This window comes from Crocodylus porosus, unplaced genomic scaffold, assembly GCF_001723895.1.
Source record: "Crocodylus porosus isolate Cpor-Errol unplaced genomic scaffold, CroPor_comp1, whole genome shotgun sequence".
Lineage (NCBI taxonomy): Eukaryota > Metazoa > Chordata > Crocodylia > Crocodylidae > Crocodylus > Crocodylus porosus.
In genome coordinates, this window is record NW_017728915.1 from 38,723,449 (window position 1) to 38,744,812 (window position 21,364).

A 21,364-nucleotide genomic window follows, 5' to 3' on the forward strand; every position below is an offset into this window, starting at 1 on the left:
GGACGGTGGTGGGAGGGACGGAGGGAGAAGCTGCCGGCTTACCGTGCCCAGATGCTGGCCGGAGGTAAGAAGGCCTGGACGTACGGTGCCTGGTAGCTGTAGAGGCAGAGGAGGTGGCCGGCGGCGTAGACGCCCACCATGATGCAGATGGCGTTGAAGCCCAGGTGGCTGAGGCGGAAGTGGCAGGCCCACCACGTGCACGTGCCCACAAACAGCAGGTAGTAGACGCTGGAGAAGGCCGACGGCAGCGTGATGCCTGCAGGGTCAGGGCCATTACCCTGAGGGGCTGGCGACGGCTCCAGGGATGAGCCCCCCTTAGCTCAGCAAAGGGGCGGCCCTGACCCTGGGCTGAGACCCTGCCGCACTCCTCTCACCTGCCAGAGCCAGCAGCAGCAGCGCCAGCCCCTTGCCGGCTGCTCGCAGCAGCCAGTGCACCTTCACCCGCAGCTTGGCGGCCAGGGGTGTCATCTCTGTCGCCGCATCCTCATCGCCCGGCTTCTCAGCACCTTCATCCTCCTCCTCCTCCTCCTCTTCCTCCTCCTCCTGTGGGCACCCGGGGCAAGGTCAGGGCTCCCTTGCCCATGCTACAGCTCCAGGACCGGGCACAGTGGAGTACTACTGTCCTGCAGGGCGCCAGGGCTTGCATGGGCATCGCCACCCTGGAGGCCACATCCCGTGGCTTGCCATGCTGCCTAGTGGCTATCTGGGAGCTGGGGCCTGGACACCTGGGTTCTGTCCCCACAGATTTTCTGGCTGTGCCTCAGTGTCCCCCTCTCCAGCCCTTGGGAAGGGCTTGGAGACCTCTGGGGGGGCCACGAGGGACGAGGCGAGTCAGCCACGGGCAGGATGATACCACAAGGGGTGCTGGGCTGGTGCACAGCACAGTTCAGGCTGACGCCACTGCAAGGAGCCAGGTAATCGGATCCAGGGATCTAGCGCTGCAGGGGTGTGAGCGCAGGGGCCGGCCCCGTTCCAGCTAGGACACGCTGACACCCAATCCCCTGGCTCCCCGGAAAGGCCACGTACGCAGGCCCTGGCGTGGAGGAGGAGGTCGCCCCGACAGGTGCAAAGGCCACGGGCACGGGGCAGGTGTGTGGGGACACTCGAGTCTGGGCCCAGCACCCCACAGAGCAGCCCCTTGGCAACATGCCACGTACCCGCAGGCCACTGCTGCGGCTGCAGTATGGGGGACATGGCCCCACTGCCTGGAGGAGCCTGGAGGCCAGCCTGACCCGAGATGCAGGGAGGTGGAGATGGGTGACAGGCCCAGTGCTGCCAGCCTCCCGGGGAAGGCACCAGTACTCCCCAGCTGGCAGCACGGGAGAGACCTCCGTTAGTCTGGACACACCGTGGCCTCGGCCATGGAGAGCGAGCAGCTTGAGGTCTGCACCCCCCACAGCCAGCCCAGCCCTTGCTGGAGGTGCCAGGAACGATGCCCTCTCCATGCCAGCCCTGAGCCCAGCTGCCTGCACCTGCCCTTGTTCATCCCGGCTGCCGGGAGCGTGCCACTGGCCCCGCCAGCGCTTCCTGCCTGGGCTCTGCTCTGCTCTGCTGTGCGGGTTCCCAACAAAGGCACGTGCGTCTGACCCGGCTCTGGTTACCGCCAGGTGTGGGGCCCCAGGTTTGGCTCCAGCACGGAGGAGCACCGACTGCAAGGGGGACCCAGCTGCCATGGAGGAGCAGGGGGGTGCAGCCGAGCACCCCATTGCAGAGAGCAGCACCCACCACCTGGACAGGCCAGTCCTGCCTCTGCCATTCCTCTGCCCCAGGCACTCAGCCAGCACAGAGGCCCTGCTCCTGCCCAGGGCTGGGCCCCGCTGGCACCAGCAACATCCAAGCCCTGGGGGTAGAGACCAGGGGAGCTCACAGGGCTGGTGGCATTGGGAAGGGAGCTTTCAGTGGCCAGAACAGAAATACCTGGGCACACCCCCTTGGCACAAAGCAGCGGCACTTTGATGGAGACACCTGTCCACTCCCCACCTCCACAGCAAACACCCAGGACCTAGGAACAGCAGCCTGGGGCCACTCTCATGCCACGAGAGATCCCAGCCCCCTGGCACCTGGCTGGCAGGGAGCTGGGAGGGTTGGGGGCTAAAAGGGTCCTGCCCAATGCATAGCACCCATGTGCCAAGGTGGCGGGGTGCAGCACGTGCCCCCTGTCCTGGGCCACCGAAGAAGGAAGGAACGAGGCCCTCGGTGCTCAGGGTCAAGCTGAGATGCTGCCCCACTGCCAGGGCAGCCCCCACGTGCTCCCAGGGGGTGGGCACTGACTGCAGCCTGCAAAGTCTCAAGCCTAGGGACACAGCCATGGGGGTGAGCTGGGGGTGCCCCAACATCCAGCCCAGTGGTCCCTGCAGGGAGTGAGAAGCCAGGGTGCCTGAGCTATGGCTGGAGAGGCTGGGGCAGGAGAACAGCCTGAGCCCAGTGGTTGCAGCCCCCATGGGAACAGGGAAGCTTTACGGAGGCTCCCCCATGCAAGGTGCTGACAGTGGGCTCTGGATGGGCGGTGCAGCCCTAGCTAGGGACAGCTGTGCCGGCTGCTGTGCTGGGCCGAGGCTCCCACGCCCCGGTGCCAACAGGAGACAAAGGCTGGAGCCCGTGGGCGTCTTGTCGACCTGAGTACAGCCACTTGCAGGAGGGGGGGGGGAGCACCTGCTGCACAACTGGCCTAATCCCAGAGTAGCCTAGAGGCCAGGGAGGGCACGGGGCCAGGAGGCTGCCCGGGAGCAGGGCATCTCGGTACCAGGCAGGGCTGGAGCCGCAACGAGTTATCTGGGCCTCTCCCATCCCGCCCCTTGCCGTGCCCGGCTGGCGAAGGTGGAATGGGCCCAAGTCACGCTGGAAGGGCTCTGCGAGGAGCCAGCACCTTCTCCCCTGGCTGGGCACCCCCATGACCCCTCCGCAATGCTGGATGGGTCCAGCTGCAGCTCCAGGGGCAGCAGGGTTAACGCTCCCGCCAGCCAGGGGGAAGCCAAGGTGCGGAGCCCCCCCAGCCTGGCCGTCCCTGCCAGCACATTCTGTTCTCAGCACGGCTCGCAGCCGGGTCTCCAGCCCCCCCGGCTCCGCTAGCCCCATAAATGCCAGGGCCACCAGAAGAGCTGAGCCCCAGTGCAGACAGACAAGTACTTCTGTACGCTCTGCCCCCATCCCCATGCACAGCACCGGCTCCTCCACCTCCCACCTGGTGAGCCCCAGGCTGCGGGGAATTGCACAGCCCTTGGCCCTGTGAGAAGCACCCTGCTGCCCGCAGACAGCCTGGCTTTCCAGGATCTGGCGCCAGCTCAAACAGGTCCTGGCACTGCCCAGGTAGCTCCCAGGCAGAGCCAACGAGGAGAACGTAGCCCCCTTGGAGGTCTGGGGGGTTCGGGGAGGCCTGGCTGCTCTGCACCCCAGCTCCCGTCACAGGGGAAGGGACATCAAGGCATGCAAAGCCCACGATGGGGCATGCTGATTTGCACACGGGTCGGGCACAGCTGTGCACAGCTGTGCCGCGCTCCGGGGGCCAGGCAGGGAACCCATGCACAAAGCCCCCACTGCTCTGTGCCCGTGGGCGGCAGAGGCTGCCCGGTGCAGTGCCCAGGGCTTGCCCCGGCCCCACATAATGGGACTCTGTTCCTCGCCTGTTTGCGAGGAGTCCCTATGGCAACCGTGGGGAAACAGGGACACCGTTCCACCCACAGTGTGACTCACCTTGGCTCCTACAAGACGGGTGAAGCCGGGGCCAGGCCCAGCCCCCAGTTGCAGCCCCCCGTCCTAGGGCAGCTTGGCCCAGCTCTGAGCCTGGGGCAGGCACCGGTGCAGCCCCAGCAGGACCCTTCCCGAGGCCAGGGCAGGCACGGGTCAGCAGTGCCAGGGGGACATGGTATGGGCAGGCTCTCCAGGCCGCAGAGACTTACCTGCTCCAGGGGCTCGAGGGATGCTGGCCTACGGACGCAGGCACCTGCCCCATTGAGGGGCCTGAGGCGGCGGCATAGACCCAGGCAGATGGCGGAGACCAGCAGGATGCCCACGTCAGGGGCCACCAGGCGCACCGAGTTGGGGATGTCGCCAAGCTCCAGCCTGCGGGGGAGGGTGGGGAGGGGGTGAGATGCCAGTTTGCCTGTCGCAGGACACCTGTCTACACTGCTCCCCCAGTCACTGGTGCAACACACACCCCATGCCAGGGACAAAGCCATCAGGACAAGGGCACAGACATGTCCGTGTTCCCCTGCGGGCACAGGGCAGGGTCTTCCAAGGGAGCTCCCAGCTGGGTGTCAGTGCCCAGAGGAGGCATGGCACAGCATGTGCCACCGTCCTGGAGCTATTCAAGGAGCCTCTGTCCCAGTGGGTCCAGAGCATCCCCTCCCCTAGCCTGCAGGCACCCACCCCGACCCCCTGAGCATGGCACGGAGCAGGCGGCCCCTCACCTTGTGACCCCGACATGCCGGGACAGCGTCTCCCACGTGCTGCCTGCAAGGAAGAAAAGAGAGACCAGGTCAGAGGGAGGGTGCAGGGGCAGGGTGCTGCCCAGCCAGGCAGGCAGGGGCGGGGCAGAGCCGGTTCACATCGCTCCTGGCATACTTGCCCGTGTGCCCAAGAACGGCCAAGCCCCGAGGGGCAAAAGTCCCCCCAGGCAGGAAGGGATGTGCCCACCACGTGGCCACTAGCCAGCCTTGGCCGTGCACTCCCCAAGGGCAGCTCTTGCCTGCCTGGGGGCTGTCAGCCTGGGGGCCAGCACTGGAAACCCCATCCTGATGGATGGGCTGGCCCACCGAGCAGGTGCCCCCTGCAATGTGGGACCGGGAGGCAGCGCCAGGGCCTGCTGACGGGGCTGTGATTGCACCCGGCAGCTGAAGGCTCATGTCTGCCTGAGTCTGGCCCCGCTCCCACCCATACCAGTGGGGAGGCTGGGTTGCAACAGCAGCAGAGAGGCCCTGATTGAGGGGTGCAGGCTTCTGCCATCTCCCTGCCTGGGTCTTCCCATTAAAAGACCCCCATCAAAAGACCCCCAAGCTGGGGACAACAGGGCAAAGAGAAGCAGGGCTCCTCCACCAGCAGCTGTGGGGCAAGGGGGCTGGTGCTGGGCATTTTGCCCCAGGGGTTTGCAGCAGCCAGACTGGCCCATCCCAGGTCCAGGGGAGCGGTGCGAGCCAGGCCTGCCATTCCATCAGGGAAATGTTTCCTCCAGCTCTGGCTTCATGGCAAGATGGCGAACAGGCAGCCCCTTGCCAGACGACCCCTTCCCCATGAAGACACAGGACCGGTGGGCCAGGAGAGTGCAGTGCGAGCAGGGCAGGAGCAGGCCCCCATCCCGGCTGGGCTGCTGCTGAGTGAGTGCGGTCCCCTCACCCCAGCCAGCAAGAGGGTGGTGCATCTGGGGGGCATTTCCTAGGAAGGCAGAGAGCAGCAGAGACCAGGGGCACAGAGCCGAGGGGAAGTGACCCACTGGCTGCTACCAACGCCTGTGTCCCCTCCACATGAGCAGAGGGGGCTGAAGAAATGGGTGAGGGCGATGGACCTCAGGCTCTGACATGCTTGTGGATACGGTTGTGATGTCATGGAGGGACTCTGATGACCTCACGCAGAGGCTGGGTAGCAGTGACTGCATCTTGGGTGGCAGCAAGGACAGGAGGGGAGCGGGGACCAGGCTGGAGCTGGGCCTGGTGCCAGGGGGTGGCACTCGGGGCTGCCAAACCAGGGGCTGCCCCTGCCATACTCACAGTTGTGTCCCAGCAGCTGGCTCAAGCCGGGCACTGTGTAAAGGCATATTTGGAAGACCAGGTGGGCCAGGAGGAAGAGGATGCTGGTGCCTAGGAGAGCTCGCAGGAGGCGCCCGGTGTGACCTAGGAGACAAACCATCCTCGTTGCTGCCTTTACCCGTGTCCACTACACAGGCCCTTCACGGTGGGCAGAGAAAGTAGCATGGGTGGTGGGGGGTGGCAGCTCATCCCGGGCTCCAGTTATGACAGCACTCAAGGTGCTGCTCAAGCCCTGAGCAGTGGAGCTGGTGAAGCCCATGCTCCCAGCACCAGGCAGTTCACCACAGCAGCTGAGCCAGCCCTGGGGTGAGATCCCAGCCTTCAGACACCTAGTATCCCGCGGGCACCACGTGTCTGGCCAGCACCCCCAGCACATGGGGAAGTGCCCGCAGCCTGCCACGTAGCTGCCAGGCAGCCCCTCCATGCCCACCATGCCATGAAGGGCTCCACTGTCCCACCCGCAGTGGCCTTCGACTGGGAGCACAGCCCCAGTTAGCCACGGCCCCGCTGCAGTCTGGTTAGAACGTGCACCGCACATACACACACATGCCCCCACATGCTTGCCCATGCACACACGGAGATGCATACATACACATGCAAGGACATGTGCATGCACATACACACTGGTGCGCACATACATGTGCATGAATACATGCATACACACACACGGGTGCGCACACACACAAACCCATAAATGCACGCGCGCGCACAGACACACTTGCATGGACCCATGTATATACGCACACACATAGGTGCACACATAGGTGCATGGATCCTTGTGTGTATGCACATAGGTGCACACACACATACACATACACAAACCCATGTATGTACAGTTCACATGCGTAAACACATACACATGCATGGACCCATTTACGCACACACCTACAGGTGCACCCATATGCACACGGACCCATGCATATACACACATGCACACAAACACATCCACGCACACACATGCACACAAACACATCCACGCACACACAGGGCAACCTGAAAAGGCAAACCTGCGGGGGTTGATTTGCAAATGATTTGCACATGTAATGCTAGAACCGCACACCCTAGAGCCACAGCCAAAGCAGGCACTGGAAGCATGTGCCCCTGTCCAGCTGCAGCAGCCCCCAGGAGCTCTGGGCAGCAGGCCGAGGGCCTCCACATGTACACACACGTATGTATGCATGTATGCGCACACCCAGGTGCCTCGAAATGAGGGCGATGGGCTGTGAGGAGCAGAACCTCACAGAACCCCAGCAATGCAGGGAAGGACCGCAACCCCCCTCCCATCCCTACTGACAGGGAAACTGAGGCACCGCACCGTGCAAGGAGTCCAGGCTTGCCCGGGAGGCCTGGCTGGCCCCCCCAGCTCCTGAGGAAGCTGCAGCAGGACCCAGCCTCCCTGCTCGGGGCCTGACCCCGCGTCTGCCCCCCTCCCGCAGCCCACACAAATGAAACCCAGCTGGGCTCCTGCGGCCTGCCAGCGTGGACAGCCCCGCGGTCCAGCCCCGGGCCGAGCCAGCGTGGAATTTTCCATGCGTGAGCTGCCAGGTGAGGCCACCGCTGACGAATCCCCCCGCGGCCGCCCCCGTCAGACCTTCCACCAGCTGCGCAGCCCCCTGCGCTCGCCGCCACGGCTCCTCGTGCCAAGGATGCTACGGGTGGAGAGCTCACACTTTCCTCTCCTCAGCTGGAAAAGCAGCGCTGGTGGGGGGCGGGGAACCGGCTAGGCCAGGGGAGCGGGGTTTGGGCTGCGTTTGGGCTGTTTTCTAGCCTCTTCCCCATTTTCCTGGAAGCCAGCGTGCAGCGAGAGCCCGGCTGCGCTGGCACATGAAATATTTAAGGGAGCTTTGAGTAGCCGCCAGCTCCCGGGCTGCAGCTTGTCCGGGCTGCAGCAGGCCATGGGCCCCAATCCTGCATGCTGGTGGGAGCACATTAATGCCCCAGTGCATTCCCTGCAGGGACCCTCGCCAAGAGCTCCCCCTGCACCAGCAGCAGAAAGCAGCAACAGCAAAGCCCACAGGGCTGGTCCCAGATGCCCCACGCAGAGGTCCTGGAGAAGGACAGAGGGGCACTGCACAGTAGAGCCCAGCCCAGCCCCGTGTCCATGGCTCCACTCTGAGGTTTCCAGCTAATGTGCCTGGGGCTTGGAAGCCGCCATTTCCAAGTGAGGAGCCTATTAATAGATGGGCCGGGCTATAATTAACAGCGGTCCAGCCGCCAGCGAGCCACCGCACGCCGAGACCCGCGAGCGGCTCAGCCCAGGGGAAACCGCAGAGGAAGGAGCCAGGTACCACGATCGGACAGCACGCAGCCCCCTCGGCCTAAAAATACCCCCATGAACCCAGCGCCCAGCCTGAGGGCAGCCCGGGCTGCTATCCAGAGGCAGAGGGGGCCCAGCTCAAGATGTTGGAGGGCATCAGCCCTGTCCTCAGCCACCAGGATCCATGCTGCCACCCAGCCAGGGTAGCTGAGATACCAGCTCTGGGCTGGACCCAGCCAGGGTGGGGGTGCTGTAGTGTAAACAGGGCTCAGGCGCACCTCCTGGCCTGGCCTCTGAGTTTGCCATGCACAGATATAGCCCTCGTGAAGGTCTGTGTGCCTGCGCCCCACCTCTAGGATGGCCAAGGCTTGCCATGGAAATGCTAACAGCCCTGTCCCCCACCCCAGCTGCCCGGCTCCACTTGTGCTGGACTCACAGAAATCAGAGCCGGGACAGGGACCCATGCTGTGTCACGTCAGCTCGTTCAGGGGCCAGGGCTGCTCCCTGCCAGCCTCTCTGCACAGGGAGACTGTTCCCAGGCGTGCTGGAGCCCCAAGGACCCCGTTCCTCCCCCCGATCCCTGCCAGGGGCTCACAGGAGAAGGCAAGCAAGCTCAGGGCTGGGGGAGTACGTGCCCACCGAGCACCAGTCCAGAGCCCTGGAACAGCTCCCAGCTGTGTCAGCAGAAAGGCAGAGGTGAAACGCCTGGCCTGGGATCAGCCACACGAACCGTTGCAGCTGCTGGGCTATGTATCAAAGCCCCTGCACTGCTGGCAGGGAAGGGGGAGTCTCCCTGGGCTGAGCAGAAGGGGTCTGGGCTGTCCCTGGGGTTGCAGGGCACACCTGGCTGCATGCAGGTGATGGAGGGAGTGCTGAGGAGCACAACCCAGGGCCAGGCCTGTGCCCGAACCACTGGTCTCCACTGCTGTCATGGGGACTCCAACTGGTCCACAGCTCACCCCAGACAGGGCATGCCCCCCGCAGCCCTGCACCAGGCTGGGCTCAGCTCAGGGAATGGCATTCGCCCTGGGCATAGAAAGGGAGCAATGCCGAGCACGTATGCGTCTGGGCAAGGGGCACCTGCCGCAGTTGGGCCCTGCCAGCGGGACGCACGGACAGACGGGCCCGCGCAGGCCTTACCTCGGATGGTGCGCTCGGTGGGTCCCTGGAACCAGGGCAGGAGCAGCAAGTACAGCAGGTAGACGAGGGACAGGGCGTTGACCCGGAAGAGGCAGGCTGCAGAGAGAGGCCAGAGTGGATTAGCTGGGGGTGCACGGTGCTGCCCATGCACACGCATCCCCTCGACGGACGGTGGGGCTCAGTGAACCTGGGAGGGCAGAATTTCCTGGTGCCGCTCCTGCCATTCCCTGAAGCCAGGCAGAGGCAGGGCAGTCCCCCCATGTGCCGTAGCCCCTGTACTACAAGCACAAACTCGCCCCAGCCTGCTAAGAGGGGAAGCAGCTTGCCCAAAGCCATGGAGGGGGATGAGGGCAGGGCTGAGAACGGGACCTGGTGGAGCCGTCTGCATCGCGGGGCACAAGAGACTGCGTGATGCAGCCATGCTGGAGGTGTGGGGCTGCTACACGCCAGTGCTGGCCAGGCACGCCGCGGCAAGGTCATGGAGGGAACAGAGCTAGCCCCGGGCCCCCAGGGAGAAAGGTGCCACAGGGCATCTAGCGAGGCAAAGCTGTTCTGGGACAGTGCCCGGGGCCCGTCACAAAGCAGCTGTGCCTAACAGCTGTGCTGGCCCGTGGCCAGGCCTGGCTCCCGCTTTGGGAACTGTCCTGTGCTACCAGCTCCTGGCAGTGCCAGGGCCCACACGCCCATGGGAGTGCCTGCCTGGCTTCCCTGCCCGCAGCCCCTGGGCCAGCCAGGCCTCCTGCCTCTGTGCTGCACGGACGCCTGGACAGAGACAGGGGAGATGGATGGACAGAGACACAAATGCGGGGCAGGGCAGAGAGCAGCTAGACCCATTCAACAAGGGAAGACCCCAGCGACCGAGCCCGCTGGCTGGACTGTCCAACGCGGCTCTGTCTCCTGGCGTGCCAGGGATGAGCTTGCCAGACCCATGCCAGGCAGGTTTCACTTCCCTGCCTGCAATGGCTGCTGCAGAGACCACGAGGAAGGTCCACGGGAGCAAGAAAGCAAGAGAATTTTGCAATCTCAGTTCTGAGAAACACCCAAGGTGCCCAGCTTGACCCTTCCTCTGACCAGTCAACAGGCACCCGGGGCAGGAAAAGACACGGGGCAGCCAGCTGCAATAATTCCCCACACTCCTGCAAAGCCAGGGCAAGGCCCCTGGCCTGTCCCTACCCTGCCCAACACTGGGTCCTTCCCAACAGGGTCCCCAGCATTGACCCTGGTGCAGCAGAGGGGCAGGGAGCTTGCTTGCCTCCGGTCTCCAACTTATTTTTAGTGAAGGCCAGGGCGATGTGAGCATTGGTTTGCCTCTCCATCCCCCTTGCTGTTTATCAGGCCAGCCAGTTGCCGGCTCAAGGGCAGGGCTGCCGCCCTGACACCGCTGCGCGTGCCAGCGCTAATTGGGGCAACCATGACAGCAGCCTGGAGCAGCACCGCCAGTTCGACCTGCTGCAAGCGATGCCGGGCCCTGGACACCAGGCATGTCCGGCTTCCTGCAGGCACATGCCCATGCATGCACACGGGGCGGCAGGACCTGCTTTCTCCAGGGGAGGGAGGGACACGGGAGCCGGCGGCTGACCCGGAAATGCCGGGAACCAGCTCCAACTGGGGCAAAGCATCCCAGGCCCAGAGCAGCGCAGCAAAAGCATGCACCAACAAGGCCCCACCCAGCACCTCGCGTGCCATGCCGGGGCGGGGTGGGGAATCAGGGCTCCAGGAGGGGGGCATGGAGGACTTGCCAACAGCACGGCAGGTAGCAAGCAGCAGGCTCAGAGCGGTGGGCATGAAGGGCAGACCTCAGGTGCCCACGGGGGCCGGTATCCAGCTTCCAGCTGCCTGCCTGTCCCGGGCCCAATCCTGAGCCTCAGACCAGGTGGGGGCATGCCCTCCTGCACTGTCGTCGGGCTGGGAGCATGAGCTAGGGGCTGCTCAGGCACCCCCGGGCGCCGGCCACCCCAAAGGGGGCTGGGTGGGGCTGTCCGTGGGGAGGGGAGGGGAGGGCCGGCAGCGCCTTGCTCTCCCCGGCAGCATGAACTCCCTGACTGCACGACTGATGCAAGGCATGAGCTCATGGAGCAAATATGCCTGCCCTGGTGCCAGCAGCGCTGCGGAGGGGAGAGCCTTTCCCTGACGCTGCGAGCGGCTCCGGCTCATGCACGCACCCCCACTTCCTCCCACACATCGGGCACATCCCGGAGCCATGGTGTTCTCCCCCGCCTGCAGGGACACGTCAGTCTCAGAGGAAGCTCCCTCATCACTCCCCAGAGGTGGCTGCATTTTGGAGAGGCTGCTCCAGGCTCTCAGGCAGGCTAGGCCCAGCTTGCAAGGCTCTGGAGGGGGATAAATACATTGCAGCTGGGAGGGGGACAGGACAGGGCAAGTGGGGAGGTCAGAACTAGAGAGCTAGTCTGCAATCCCTGCCCCCTCCCGGGACAATGCCGGCTCCGGACAGGATGTGGCTCAATCCGGGACAGGGCTGGCAAAGGGGAGGCTTGCTGCACGGTCCCAGGGCTTTTAGCAGAGCCACTTCTCGGCTCCCGCCCCCCTCGCCAGCAGCTAGGAGGGAGCTGCCCCCAGGACCGAGCAGCCGAGGCAGCGACCCTTGCCCTGCACAGGCCCTGGAGGATGTTTATAAAGCGGCCGCAGGAAGCCGAGCCAGCTGGACACCGGACAGGCTCATGCCGCCCACCCGCAGCCAAGAGCCCAGTGGGGTGGGCGGGGGGACACGCAGCACCAGCCACACTCGGGCACCCAGGCCTGCAAGGAAATGCATGCCATGGAGCAAGAGGGGCATCGCCTCCGTGCCCACCAGGACCTGCAGGGCAGGGGGCTTGGGTGGGTCTAGACCAGGCGCCGGAGGCAAGAAGGGCCAGTGAGATGGGGACAGACCAAGGCTTTGGGCAGCCAGAGGCAATGCCGGTGCCCTGCAAAGCTGCAGCTGCTCTGAGCAAGCCCGAGGTGCCTGGCAGGGAGGGGAGCAAAGGGGCGTCTGTCCCCAGCCCAGAGCCCCCGCGGTGCCGCCCTGCGCCGGACACCGGCACCAGCCGGGAACGGGTCACCGAACACGGGGCCGGCCAGGCCCTGGGCCAGGCACTCGCACAGTCCCACAATTGAACTCCAGGACAGGCTGCGTCACGGGGCATCACATGGGCCGGCCGGGCCGGGAGGGGGATGCTGCATCGTCAGAAGTGGCGCTGGGAACCGGCTGAGCAAGTTATGGAGCCAGGAGCCTCCAGTGCCTTGAGAAATGGCCCCGGGGGCGGAGTGGGGAGGGGTCAGCATTTCTCACTGGCTCCAGACCCAGGCTGCCCCCAGGACCCGTGCTGCAGCAAGCAGCCGTTACGCCCCCCTCGACCCCTGTAACCAGCCGGCAAGGAGCAAAGTCCTGCTGGTCACGGTGCCGAGCCCCACGCGGGTGCCGCAGGCTCGGGCAGGTGACGGCACAGCGCAAGGCTGCATCCTGGCACCGGGCCCAGCCGTGCCCGGTAAAGGAGCCTGGGGCTGTGGCCTCCTCTCCCGTGGCCCCGGGGGACTCGTGAGAACGGCGGGGACTGGCGACATCCAGCTTAACCCGCTGTGGCGGCACCGAGACGGTGACGAGAGCCCCGGCAGCCCCCGGGGGCCGGCCTCACCTCGGGGTGGGGGCACTGGCCAGGCTCTGGGCCCCGTGTTGGGGACGGCTGGTCAGCCCTTCTAGCAGCTACCCCGCCAGGACTGCGTCAGCCTTTTCCTGGCAGACACGGCTCTTTGGGTGAATCTGATAGCTTTTATTAGACCAGCTTAAATAGTTGGGAAAATTTTTAAGCAAGCTTCCCGGACACAGGCAAACAAAAAACCTTGTCCGCCTGTGTCCTTGGACCGACACGGCTACGACCTGCCCCCTCAGCCCTTTCCTGACCTTGCAGGTACTAGCAGAGTGGCCGGAGCCCGCTCACCCTGTCAGCAGTGTCGCCCCCACTCACAGCCCTAGTAGAGGTCGGAGCCCCTGGGTACTGCTCACCCCCGGGGCTGTGTGTGCACGACGACAAGGAGAAGGCACCCAGGTCGGGTACGGGAGGGCAGCCAGGCCTGCATACCTCCAGGGACTGAAACCTGAACTGGGAGCAGGGCTGGCAAGGCGATGGCATCAGTCACCCCCAGCAAACTGCCCAGAAAGTTGTTCCCAGCTCCAAGAAGCCGGCCCCGCGCTCCGGGAAGGCGCCCGCAGCCGGGTCCAGGGCTCCTGACACCTCTCCTGCAACCTCCTGCATTAACAAGCAGCAGTTTTCATGCATGTATTTCCACAGACCCTCTCCCACACTTGGGCCGGGACGGACCTCCCCACCCCTGCCATATCCTGGGCCTAGATCCGCTCCTGACCACTCCAGCTCCAATTCCCCACTTGGCCTGGGTTTTCAAGGGAAGGATTTGTGAGACACAAGACATCTCTCCAGAGCCCACAGAGCCGCTTGCGATGCCCTTGCACCCAAGAGACAGATCCTGGCCAGCCGGCTCGCTGGAGCAGATACCACCCTGCATGCCAGCCCCATGCCTCATGAGAGATGCCAGCTAACCGAGGGAGACGTCCTACACACGGAGAGCGGCAGAGCCTGGGTTTCCGTCGCCTGCTGAGTCACATCGAGAGGCGCAGCACAGAGTGCAGGAAGCAGACAGCCACTGCGAGAGGTTTCACAACCACAACAGGCTTTGGGTTGGTCTGAAGCTATCCAACTACCCAGCCAGGGCTCCAGATGCTTATCTAGGGGACAGACTTATCTCCCGAGCTAACCAGTCTCCGGCAGCTCCCCAGCTCTCGTGCGGTCTCCCCGCCAGACGCTGGACTAGCGAGACCTCACGGAGCTGACACCGCAGCAGCTAGAGGCGGTTCTCAACCCAGGTGGGGTGTCTCGGGAGCACTTTCAAGCTGGGCTATGTCACGGCAGCACCGCTAGTGTGCAAACGTGACTCCTGCAACACACCCAGAGATTTCCCACAGGAACCTGGGGTCTGCCCAAGTCTTCTGCACCAGAAGAAACTGCTCTCGTGCTTTTCTGGAGGCAAAAAGAAGAGTGAGAACTAAGAGCTGGCACTTTCCAAGGGTCTATTTAGGGTGCCGCCTGCCTAAAAAGGTTGAGAAGCACCAGCTAGCACTGTGCCAGCAGCCGGAAGTCTGCAAAGGGGGGCTCCTCCCTCCCTCTCAGGCCGGATGAGCTCCAGCATCATCCAAAGGGTTAATCCCTGGCTGGGGGCCGGGGCTGGGGCTGGGGCTGGCAGCCCCTGGGTGCTTGGATTCCCGAACTACTTTTCTGTGCAAAGTGAGGAATTGATTGAAGCTGGGCGCTGGCTCAGCCAGCCAGACTGCACCTCACAAGCCTTCCCCAGGGCTGCTGCTCCTGCATGCTGGGGGCAGGGGGGCAGGGTAGGACATCCCCAGTCCTGTGGCTGGACAGTCCCCGCCAGCATGCGGCTGGGCTGAGTCAGCTTGGACAGGCGGCTGCTGCAAAGCGAAGCCGCAAGACACAAGTGCAGCTCCTCCCCTGGCACTGCCGAGACATCGCAGCTCCCTGTGCTGCGTACATGTGTTGGCAGGGCAAGGGAGACTCATCTTGGCCTGTCCCCGCCCCAGCCCCAGCCCCAGCCCCACGCTGGCCTCTGCTCTCGAGGCTTCACATCGAGGCACAGCCACCCCTCTCAAGCACAGCGTGAAAACCATGGCGGTGCAGGCGCCCAGCACAGCAACCCGCTCCCCAAAGGTGCCAGGCTGAGTTTCTAGGACCCAGGCCAGGCTGTGCACGGGGCCACGTGCCCACGTACGTGTCCCCAGCACCTCCAGCCCACATCAGGCTACGAGGCTGAGGCTGGGTGCAGTTAACCCAAGCCAGACACGTCTTGGCTTCACACGCGTTTGTGCACAGACTGGCACCGGACAACAGAGACAAGCACAAGCCGAGAGCCATGGGCAGGAGCACCTGCATTGGAGTGGGATGCATGGATGTGGTGGGGTCCTGCTGACATCGGGCACGTGGCTCTACCCGGGACATGGGACATGGTGGCACTGGCCCTTCCCAGCCAACTCTGCCCTGCATGCATGGTCAGGGTCACAGAGAAGCAGGGCTGGAAGGAGCACTGGCCCAGTCCCCATCGCCAGCCTGGGCTGCAGCCAAGCCCCAGTGCCCCTGGAGGAGGCTTGAACAAAACCCTGATGCATGTAGCGGGGGGGCCCCACATGGCAACCAGCAAAGCCCAGTGGCCTGGGAAATCCTCCCAGCAGAGCACAGAGGTCGCAGCACTAGCAGCATTGTCTCCCGAGGCACAAACCAGGGGAAGACGAGCACTCTCAGATGCACAAGGGATGTCCCTCCTGCACCGTGTCGGGGGGAGCCCCTGGCCGAACCGCAGCGGCGCGGGCTGGGGCCTGGAGCAGTGCTGAAGCCGCGTGATCTGGCCTGGCTGGACACGTCCCAAATGGGGCAGGTGCTGCACTTGTGAGCGAGCACGAACGCACGAGGCAGGGAGAGGATGGGACAGCTGTGCCCTGGCTGCTGCACGGGGTGGGAGCCCAGCCCATCCCTGGCTGCAGCCCCGAGGCCACTCAAGACCTGGCTTCTGCGGACACTTCCTTGGTGTCCAGAAAGTGCTCGACCCCTTGGACACCAAGGGCAACCAGAGAGCCCCATGGAAAAGAGACACCCTGGGCTATTGAGCATGGGATAGCAGGTTTCTCCGTGGAACAGACTGCATCTCCTGTGGCACGAGCCCCAGGCCGAAGGAGCGAGGGTGGCGAGAGCCCTGGTGACCAGAGATCACAAAGAAGCGGAGCTAGAAGAAAACCCTGAAGTCACATTAGTGTAACCCCTACCTGAGGCAGGATCAGCCCTGTCCAAACCATCCCAGACAAACCCATCATCTATGGGTGCACTGGCCGAAGGGGAGCGGAGCAGGCCACAGCTCTCAGCGCTGGCCAGCGTCCTTGGTGGGCCAGAGGCCAGGCCACGCAGCAGGGACGCTCCCCCCGGACAGGCTGCTCCGTCCAAAAGCCCATTCAATCTCCGGCAGGCCCCAGGCCCCAGATGCAGAGACCAGCTCCCTGGCGCGCCTGCTTCCCCCCTTCCAGGCACTCAACACCCCAGACGCTCTGGGAGCCGGAGCCGGAGCCGCGCTGGCAGCCGGAGCATGCTGCAGCGACCGCGGTTGCGGGAGTGCTCGCGCCAGCTGCCTCATTGATTAGTGCTGGAGCTGGTGCAGTCGGCAACTCCTCAGAGCCCTGCTCTAGCGGTAATTAACAGTGCTCCTTAACCAGGAGGGGTTTCCAGCACACTGGCTTGCAGGGGGCAGTCCTAGCCCCAGCCTTTGCAGGATGGGGGAGCTCCCTGCTAATAGGGTGCAGCCCCATACATCCACCCCCACTGAGCCTGTCCCTGGGGTCCTGGCCGACGGGTCCGTGGTGCTCTAACCATGGCAGCAGAAGGGCGCTGCACTCGATCTGCCCAGGATAGCCGGCAGGCAAGGCCCTTTTGGGAGCCTGGAGGCACAAGGAAGGGTCCCTGCAAGTTCCCTCCATGCGCCTGGGCTTTGCTTCCTACCCTGCTGACCATGAGGAGGCATGGAGCTAGGCTAGCGCACGGGCTGAGGGGTATTGCACCTCCTGCCCCTGTGGGGAGAGTTTCACAGGGAGGAAAGCAGGGCACTGCTGCTTGACACCACGACCTGGAGGCTGGACCACATGGCACTGCCAGCTTCAGCACTCCCCAGGGCCGCGGGAAACTGGAGCTGGGATGCAGCACTGCTGTGTCCAGCTGCAAAGGGGCAGGATGCACCCCTCAAAGCTGGGGCCGGGGGCTGGACAAGGCTGTGCTGTCCCCTCCCTCCCCCCCGCCTGCACCCAAAGCCCCCAGGGCATGCACACCTGTGCCAACACATGGCAGCTGCCTCCATGAAGCACCACTTGCTGGGGAGGAGGACAGACCGCCTGGCCCCACTCGCTAGGGGCATCCCAGCCCCACTCCCAGCCAGCGAGATCCCTCCAGCTCTGCAGATTTCCTGTTCCTGGAAGCGCTGTTTCACCCACTGCATCCTGTTTTCATGGAAAATTCATCCTGGTTGTGCATGGCGCTGAGGCGCATGCATCCGCCAGCGTCCCCGGGGTCCCCACTGGAGGGGAGGGGCTGCGATGGGGGGCTACCGCTCGGGCCCAGGCTGGCTGCAAGGACTGCAAACGGCTGCGCCGATGTGGGCGAGTCCACGTGCTGCAGAAGCCAGGGCTGCGCTGCCGGACCCCCCTGCTGCGTCCGGCTCCGGCCACTGGCCTGCAGTAGGGAAAGGAGCTTTCTGTACTGTAGCCAGGGGCAGGGTGCCAGCTGGGGGAGAGGAGACGTCTCAGGCCGAAGCAGCAGGGGCACCGGGGGCCTGGCATAGCAGAGGAGTGGCACAGCCAGGGCATCTCCCTGGGCATGGGTGGTCCCCATTCTGGAGCCCAGACACGGCCCCGCTCTCCCCAGGCTCCGGCACGCTGCCGGCCAAGATCCCATCTCATTCCCCGCCCTCCAGCTGCTCAAGGCCTTATCTCTGCTCCGCAGCCAGGGATGTGGAAGCGCGGGTCCAGCGAGCTCCTGGCTGCGCTGCAGGGCAGCGGCATAGCTGGAGCAACGCCGGAACCAGCCCCCCTTCCTGTCCCATCTGCCCCAGCCCTGTGCTCTGACCGCAAGGCCACGTCGCTGCCCGGGGCCCTGCTGGCGTGTCACACTGCCGCACTGGCTGGCAGGAAGGGCATGCCGATGCGAGCAGCACGGCATGGGGGTTTCCAGCCCTGACCTGCTGCAGCTGTGCGGCCCCAGCCCCGTTCTTCATTTCACCCCAGCTGCGAGTGCCAGGCCCAGCCTGTTTCTTCCCTAAAGCTGGGAAGCGAGTGGGGCTCTTAGGCTTCCCCACCACCTCTCAGTGGGGAAAACCCTCGGCCCGCTCTGTGCCGGGACCAAGGCAGCCACTCTTGCTCTGCTCCGAGATGGGAGCGGGTGCCAAGTCCCGTGGCCTAATCCACGTGCTTGCACCCAGGGGAGTCTCTCTCTCTCCCCTGTACTGTTGCCACCTGCAGAGAGGGGATTAAGCTGGCTTAATATAATTGAGTTCCTACTGGGGAACATGGCTAAGGGCGGTGAAGCAGCTACAGACTTGCAAGCCCCACTTCACCTCCAGGAGCTGGGCGGGGGTGAGCCCGGCTGGCTGTTGCAGCCCCAGGCGGCCCAAAATCCCTCCCAGCCCCCGTGCGCTGCCGTTTCCCCTCGCAGCAGCTCCGCTCCCAAAGCCTCCCTCATATTTTCCACTCGCAGCCCTAAATCTGGGCTCCCTGCACAGCAAAGTCAAACATGCCAGGCTTCAGCAAACAGCCCGGCTGCAAGCGGCCCCCGTGTCACGCTTCCCCGGGACCAGACCAGGGAACAACGCAGAGCACATGGAGAGCAAAACGGGTCCGCACCCTGCACGGAGCCCGGGGCGGCACATGCCCTTTGCAGCCACGAGCTGCGGCTGGGCGATGCCAACGTCCCCTGGCATCGTGCTGCAGAGGGCAGCCTCGACGCGGCAGGCGCGTCCAGAACTGGCCCTGATCTTTTTATCTCACACCATCGATAAGCACCAGGCAGCAGCAGTGCAGGGGGCACCTGGCACATCTCTAATGACCTCTGCAATGGGGACGCTGCCCCCAGCCACCCTCGGCGCCCTTTGGCGGGCCTGGCAGGACAGACACAAGGCAGACGAGGCTGGCGGCCTGGCGCGGCGGGACCGTTTACATTCCTGCCCGGCCGCCCGCCTGGAATCCGTCTGCACAGCAGCTTTTCCTGAAGGTTGCTCATGAGGTGGTATGGACAGCAGGCTCCCAAACAATGCAACGGGAAGCTGGGCCGGGCCAGGCCGAGCGGAGAAGGGAAGCCGTCATCCACCCAAGCGGGGAGAGATGAACAGGGGCAGGAGAACAGGCCGATATTTAGGAGATGAGGACCTCGAGCCCGACTGGGATGGGCACATGCAGGGATGCACGCCAGGACCAGGCAGGGGACGGAGTCAGGGGTCTCACGCCGAGAGCACAGGAAGCTTTGCTTCCCTCTGCCCAGGCCCTTGAGACAGAGCGATCGCTCCTCTCTTTCAGACGCTGCTGACATTTTTGTTTTTATAAATGAGGAGGAAAAAAAATACACCTGACCACAGGAGGTGGCAGGGCAGCAGCAAAGGAGGATGGAGCATGTATTTAAGGAGGGGAGACAAAAAAAAACAAAACAGCTCAACTCAGGTGGCTGGTAAACAGCCGCCCGCGCCCGGGCAGGAGAGGGAGCGCTAAGAATACCTCCTGCTATTCCCGGCATCGGGCTGGGGGGCCCAGCCTGGACAGGGACAGCGTGTCCTCCCCTCACCCCACTGGGAACATGCTGCAGCCCCCAGCACCAGGAGCCAGAAGCTGGATCCTGGTTCTGGGCCATGGGGCTTTGCACGATGCCCCGGGGATGCCAGGCAGCGGGAGCATGTCATGGGGGGAGGCCTGTGCTCCACGTGCCATCCGGGGGGCAACATCAACACCCAACTCTGGGGGTGGGAAGGGAAATGGGGAAGAAGGCGAGGTGTAGGGAGGTCCGTGGCACTGGAGACAGGGCTGGCCAGCCCGGGCACAGGCCCCAGGAACTGCCCCGCACCTGGGAAAAGTGGGGAAACAGGGCCATATCCCTCCCATGCATGGCGCGGCCTGCACTCGCTGCACGGGCGTGAGGGCTCTCACCGAGCGAAGCACTCAGGCGCGCTGGGACTGGGCAGGGAAGAACTGGGCAGGCCTCGGCGAAAGAGCCTCCCTGACGAACAAACCACGTCGGGACTGGCACGCTGTCTTAATGAGACTCCACGGCACTCAGGCGGTTGTTGCAGTGCCCACAAAGCCCAGGCAGCACGGGGACCACAGCGAGGCCGACGGTGATGCCAGCTCGCCGAAGCCAGGGGAAAAGGCCGGCGTCCCCGATGGAGGGAACGCTGAGCCATGGCCCCTGCCCTGCAGCATCTCCCTTCCCTGAGCACATAGGTAGGCTTGGACCCAGCGCCTGGCTGCACACTCAGTGCTCCTTACAGGCCGAGCTATAATTAAACCTTTCACATCCTGCACACCAGCCTCTGAGTCACTTCTGAGCCGGGCACATGCTGGAACGAATCGGAAGCTGCCCCACGCTTGCAGCGAAGGCAGGCCCACAGCACCTCTGCAAATCTCAGCTCACGCTAACAGGTCTGGGTGCATTCAAGACAGCCTCTGCCTTCACGATGCTGCGGTCGCATTTCCTTCCCCCACCCATGCCGGCGGGTCCTGCCACCCCGGCTCAGCGAGCGAGAGAACAGGAGAGTCCCCACGGGGCGGTTCACGCCTGCAGCTCTTCCCTCCCAGCAGCGCGGCCGCCTGGCACTCGGGCGGGGAAGCCGCTGGAAGCTAAACACGTCCTTGGCCGCGGCCGCGCTCCCGAGGGAGCGGTGGAAGCCCTGCCGCTCGGGACCTTTGCTGAAGCAGGCCAGACAAAACACAAGGAAGTTGTTGAGCACGATCCTGCCTCTGCAGGGAGACGGGCTGGCGGGGCCCAAAAGGCCCTTTCATGAGCCCGTGCGTCCCGACGAGCGGGCCGCCTGCGGTCCGCAATTGCACCTCGCTGGGGAGGGCAGGTTGAAAGAGCCGATTCTCTCCGGGAGGCTGGAGACGCTGGTATTTTCCAGCCTGCCGGCCAAGCGATGGCCAAGGGGGCGGTGGATCCGTCTCCGGGGGATATCGTTTCTTAAAATGGTCTTGGAGCAGCTCTTTGTGATGGGCTGGATCGAGCGGAGAGCCAGATGTTGCAGCTGGGGGGTCTCCCCCTTCGCCCCAGCTCCACGCCTACAGACGACCCAGGATTTACTACCGGCTGAAGCTGGCGGGACGGGGGGAAAGTCCAGAGCCAGGCAAAGCCGTGCGGCTCCTGGAAAGGCAGCCGGGAGCCGTTTTCCAGCGGCCCCGCCGGCCTGCAGCAGCCGGGCGCCTCCGAGCCCCCGGGCCGCGGTTGCCAAACGGCCGGGGGGCGGCTGGAGTTTGCTCTCAGGCCACTTGTGACACCCCGTCTCCGCCCGGAGACGAGGGCAGACTTTAGACGGGGGGGGGGACGGAAGGCAGCCTGAGGCGCTCGGCCGAACCCTCCCTCAGATAAAGGCTCACCTGTCAGCGGCCGCGGGCCCGCCTCAGCGCCGGCCCGGCCCCGCGCGC

At 64.5% G+C, this 21,364-nt stretch overlaps 1 protein-coding gene across 1 annotated transcript in view; it reads right to left on the minus strand.

The window, feature by feature from the left end:
• The window catches only part of PIEZO1 (piezo type mechanosensitive ion channel component 1), a 37,520-nt gene extending 18,741 nt beyond the window's left edge, over positions 1-18,779 (minus strand). Inside the window, exons 1-7 of the mRNA XM_019535454.1 lie at positions 18,746-18,779; positions 9,136-9,231; positions 5,700-5,822; positions 4,407-4,449; positions 3,897-4,059; positions 375-543; positions 43-256 (exon numbers count right to left, since the gene is read on the minus strand). Coding sequence (XP_019390999.1) covers positions 43-256; positions 375-543; positions 3,897-4,059; positions 4,407-4,449; positions 5,700-5,822; positions 9,136-9,231; positions 18,746-18,779 — 842 coding nt within the window. The remainder of the gene's footprint in view (positions 1-42; positions 257-374; positions 544-3,896; positions 4,060-4,406; positions 4,450-5,699; positions 5,823-9,135; positions 9,232-18,745) is intronic.
• Between the last annotated feature and the right edge of the window lie 2,585 nt (positions 18,780-21,364).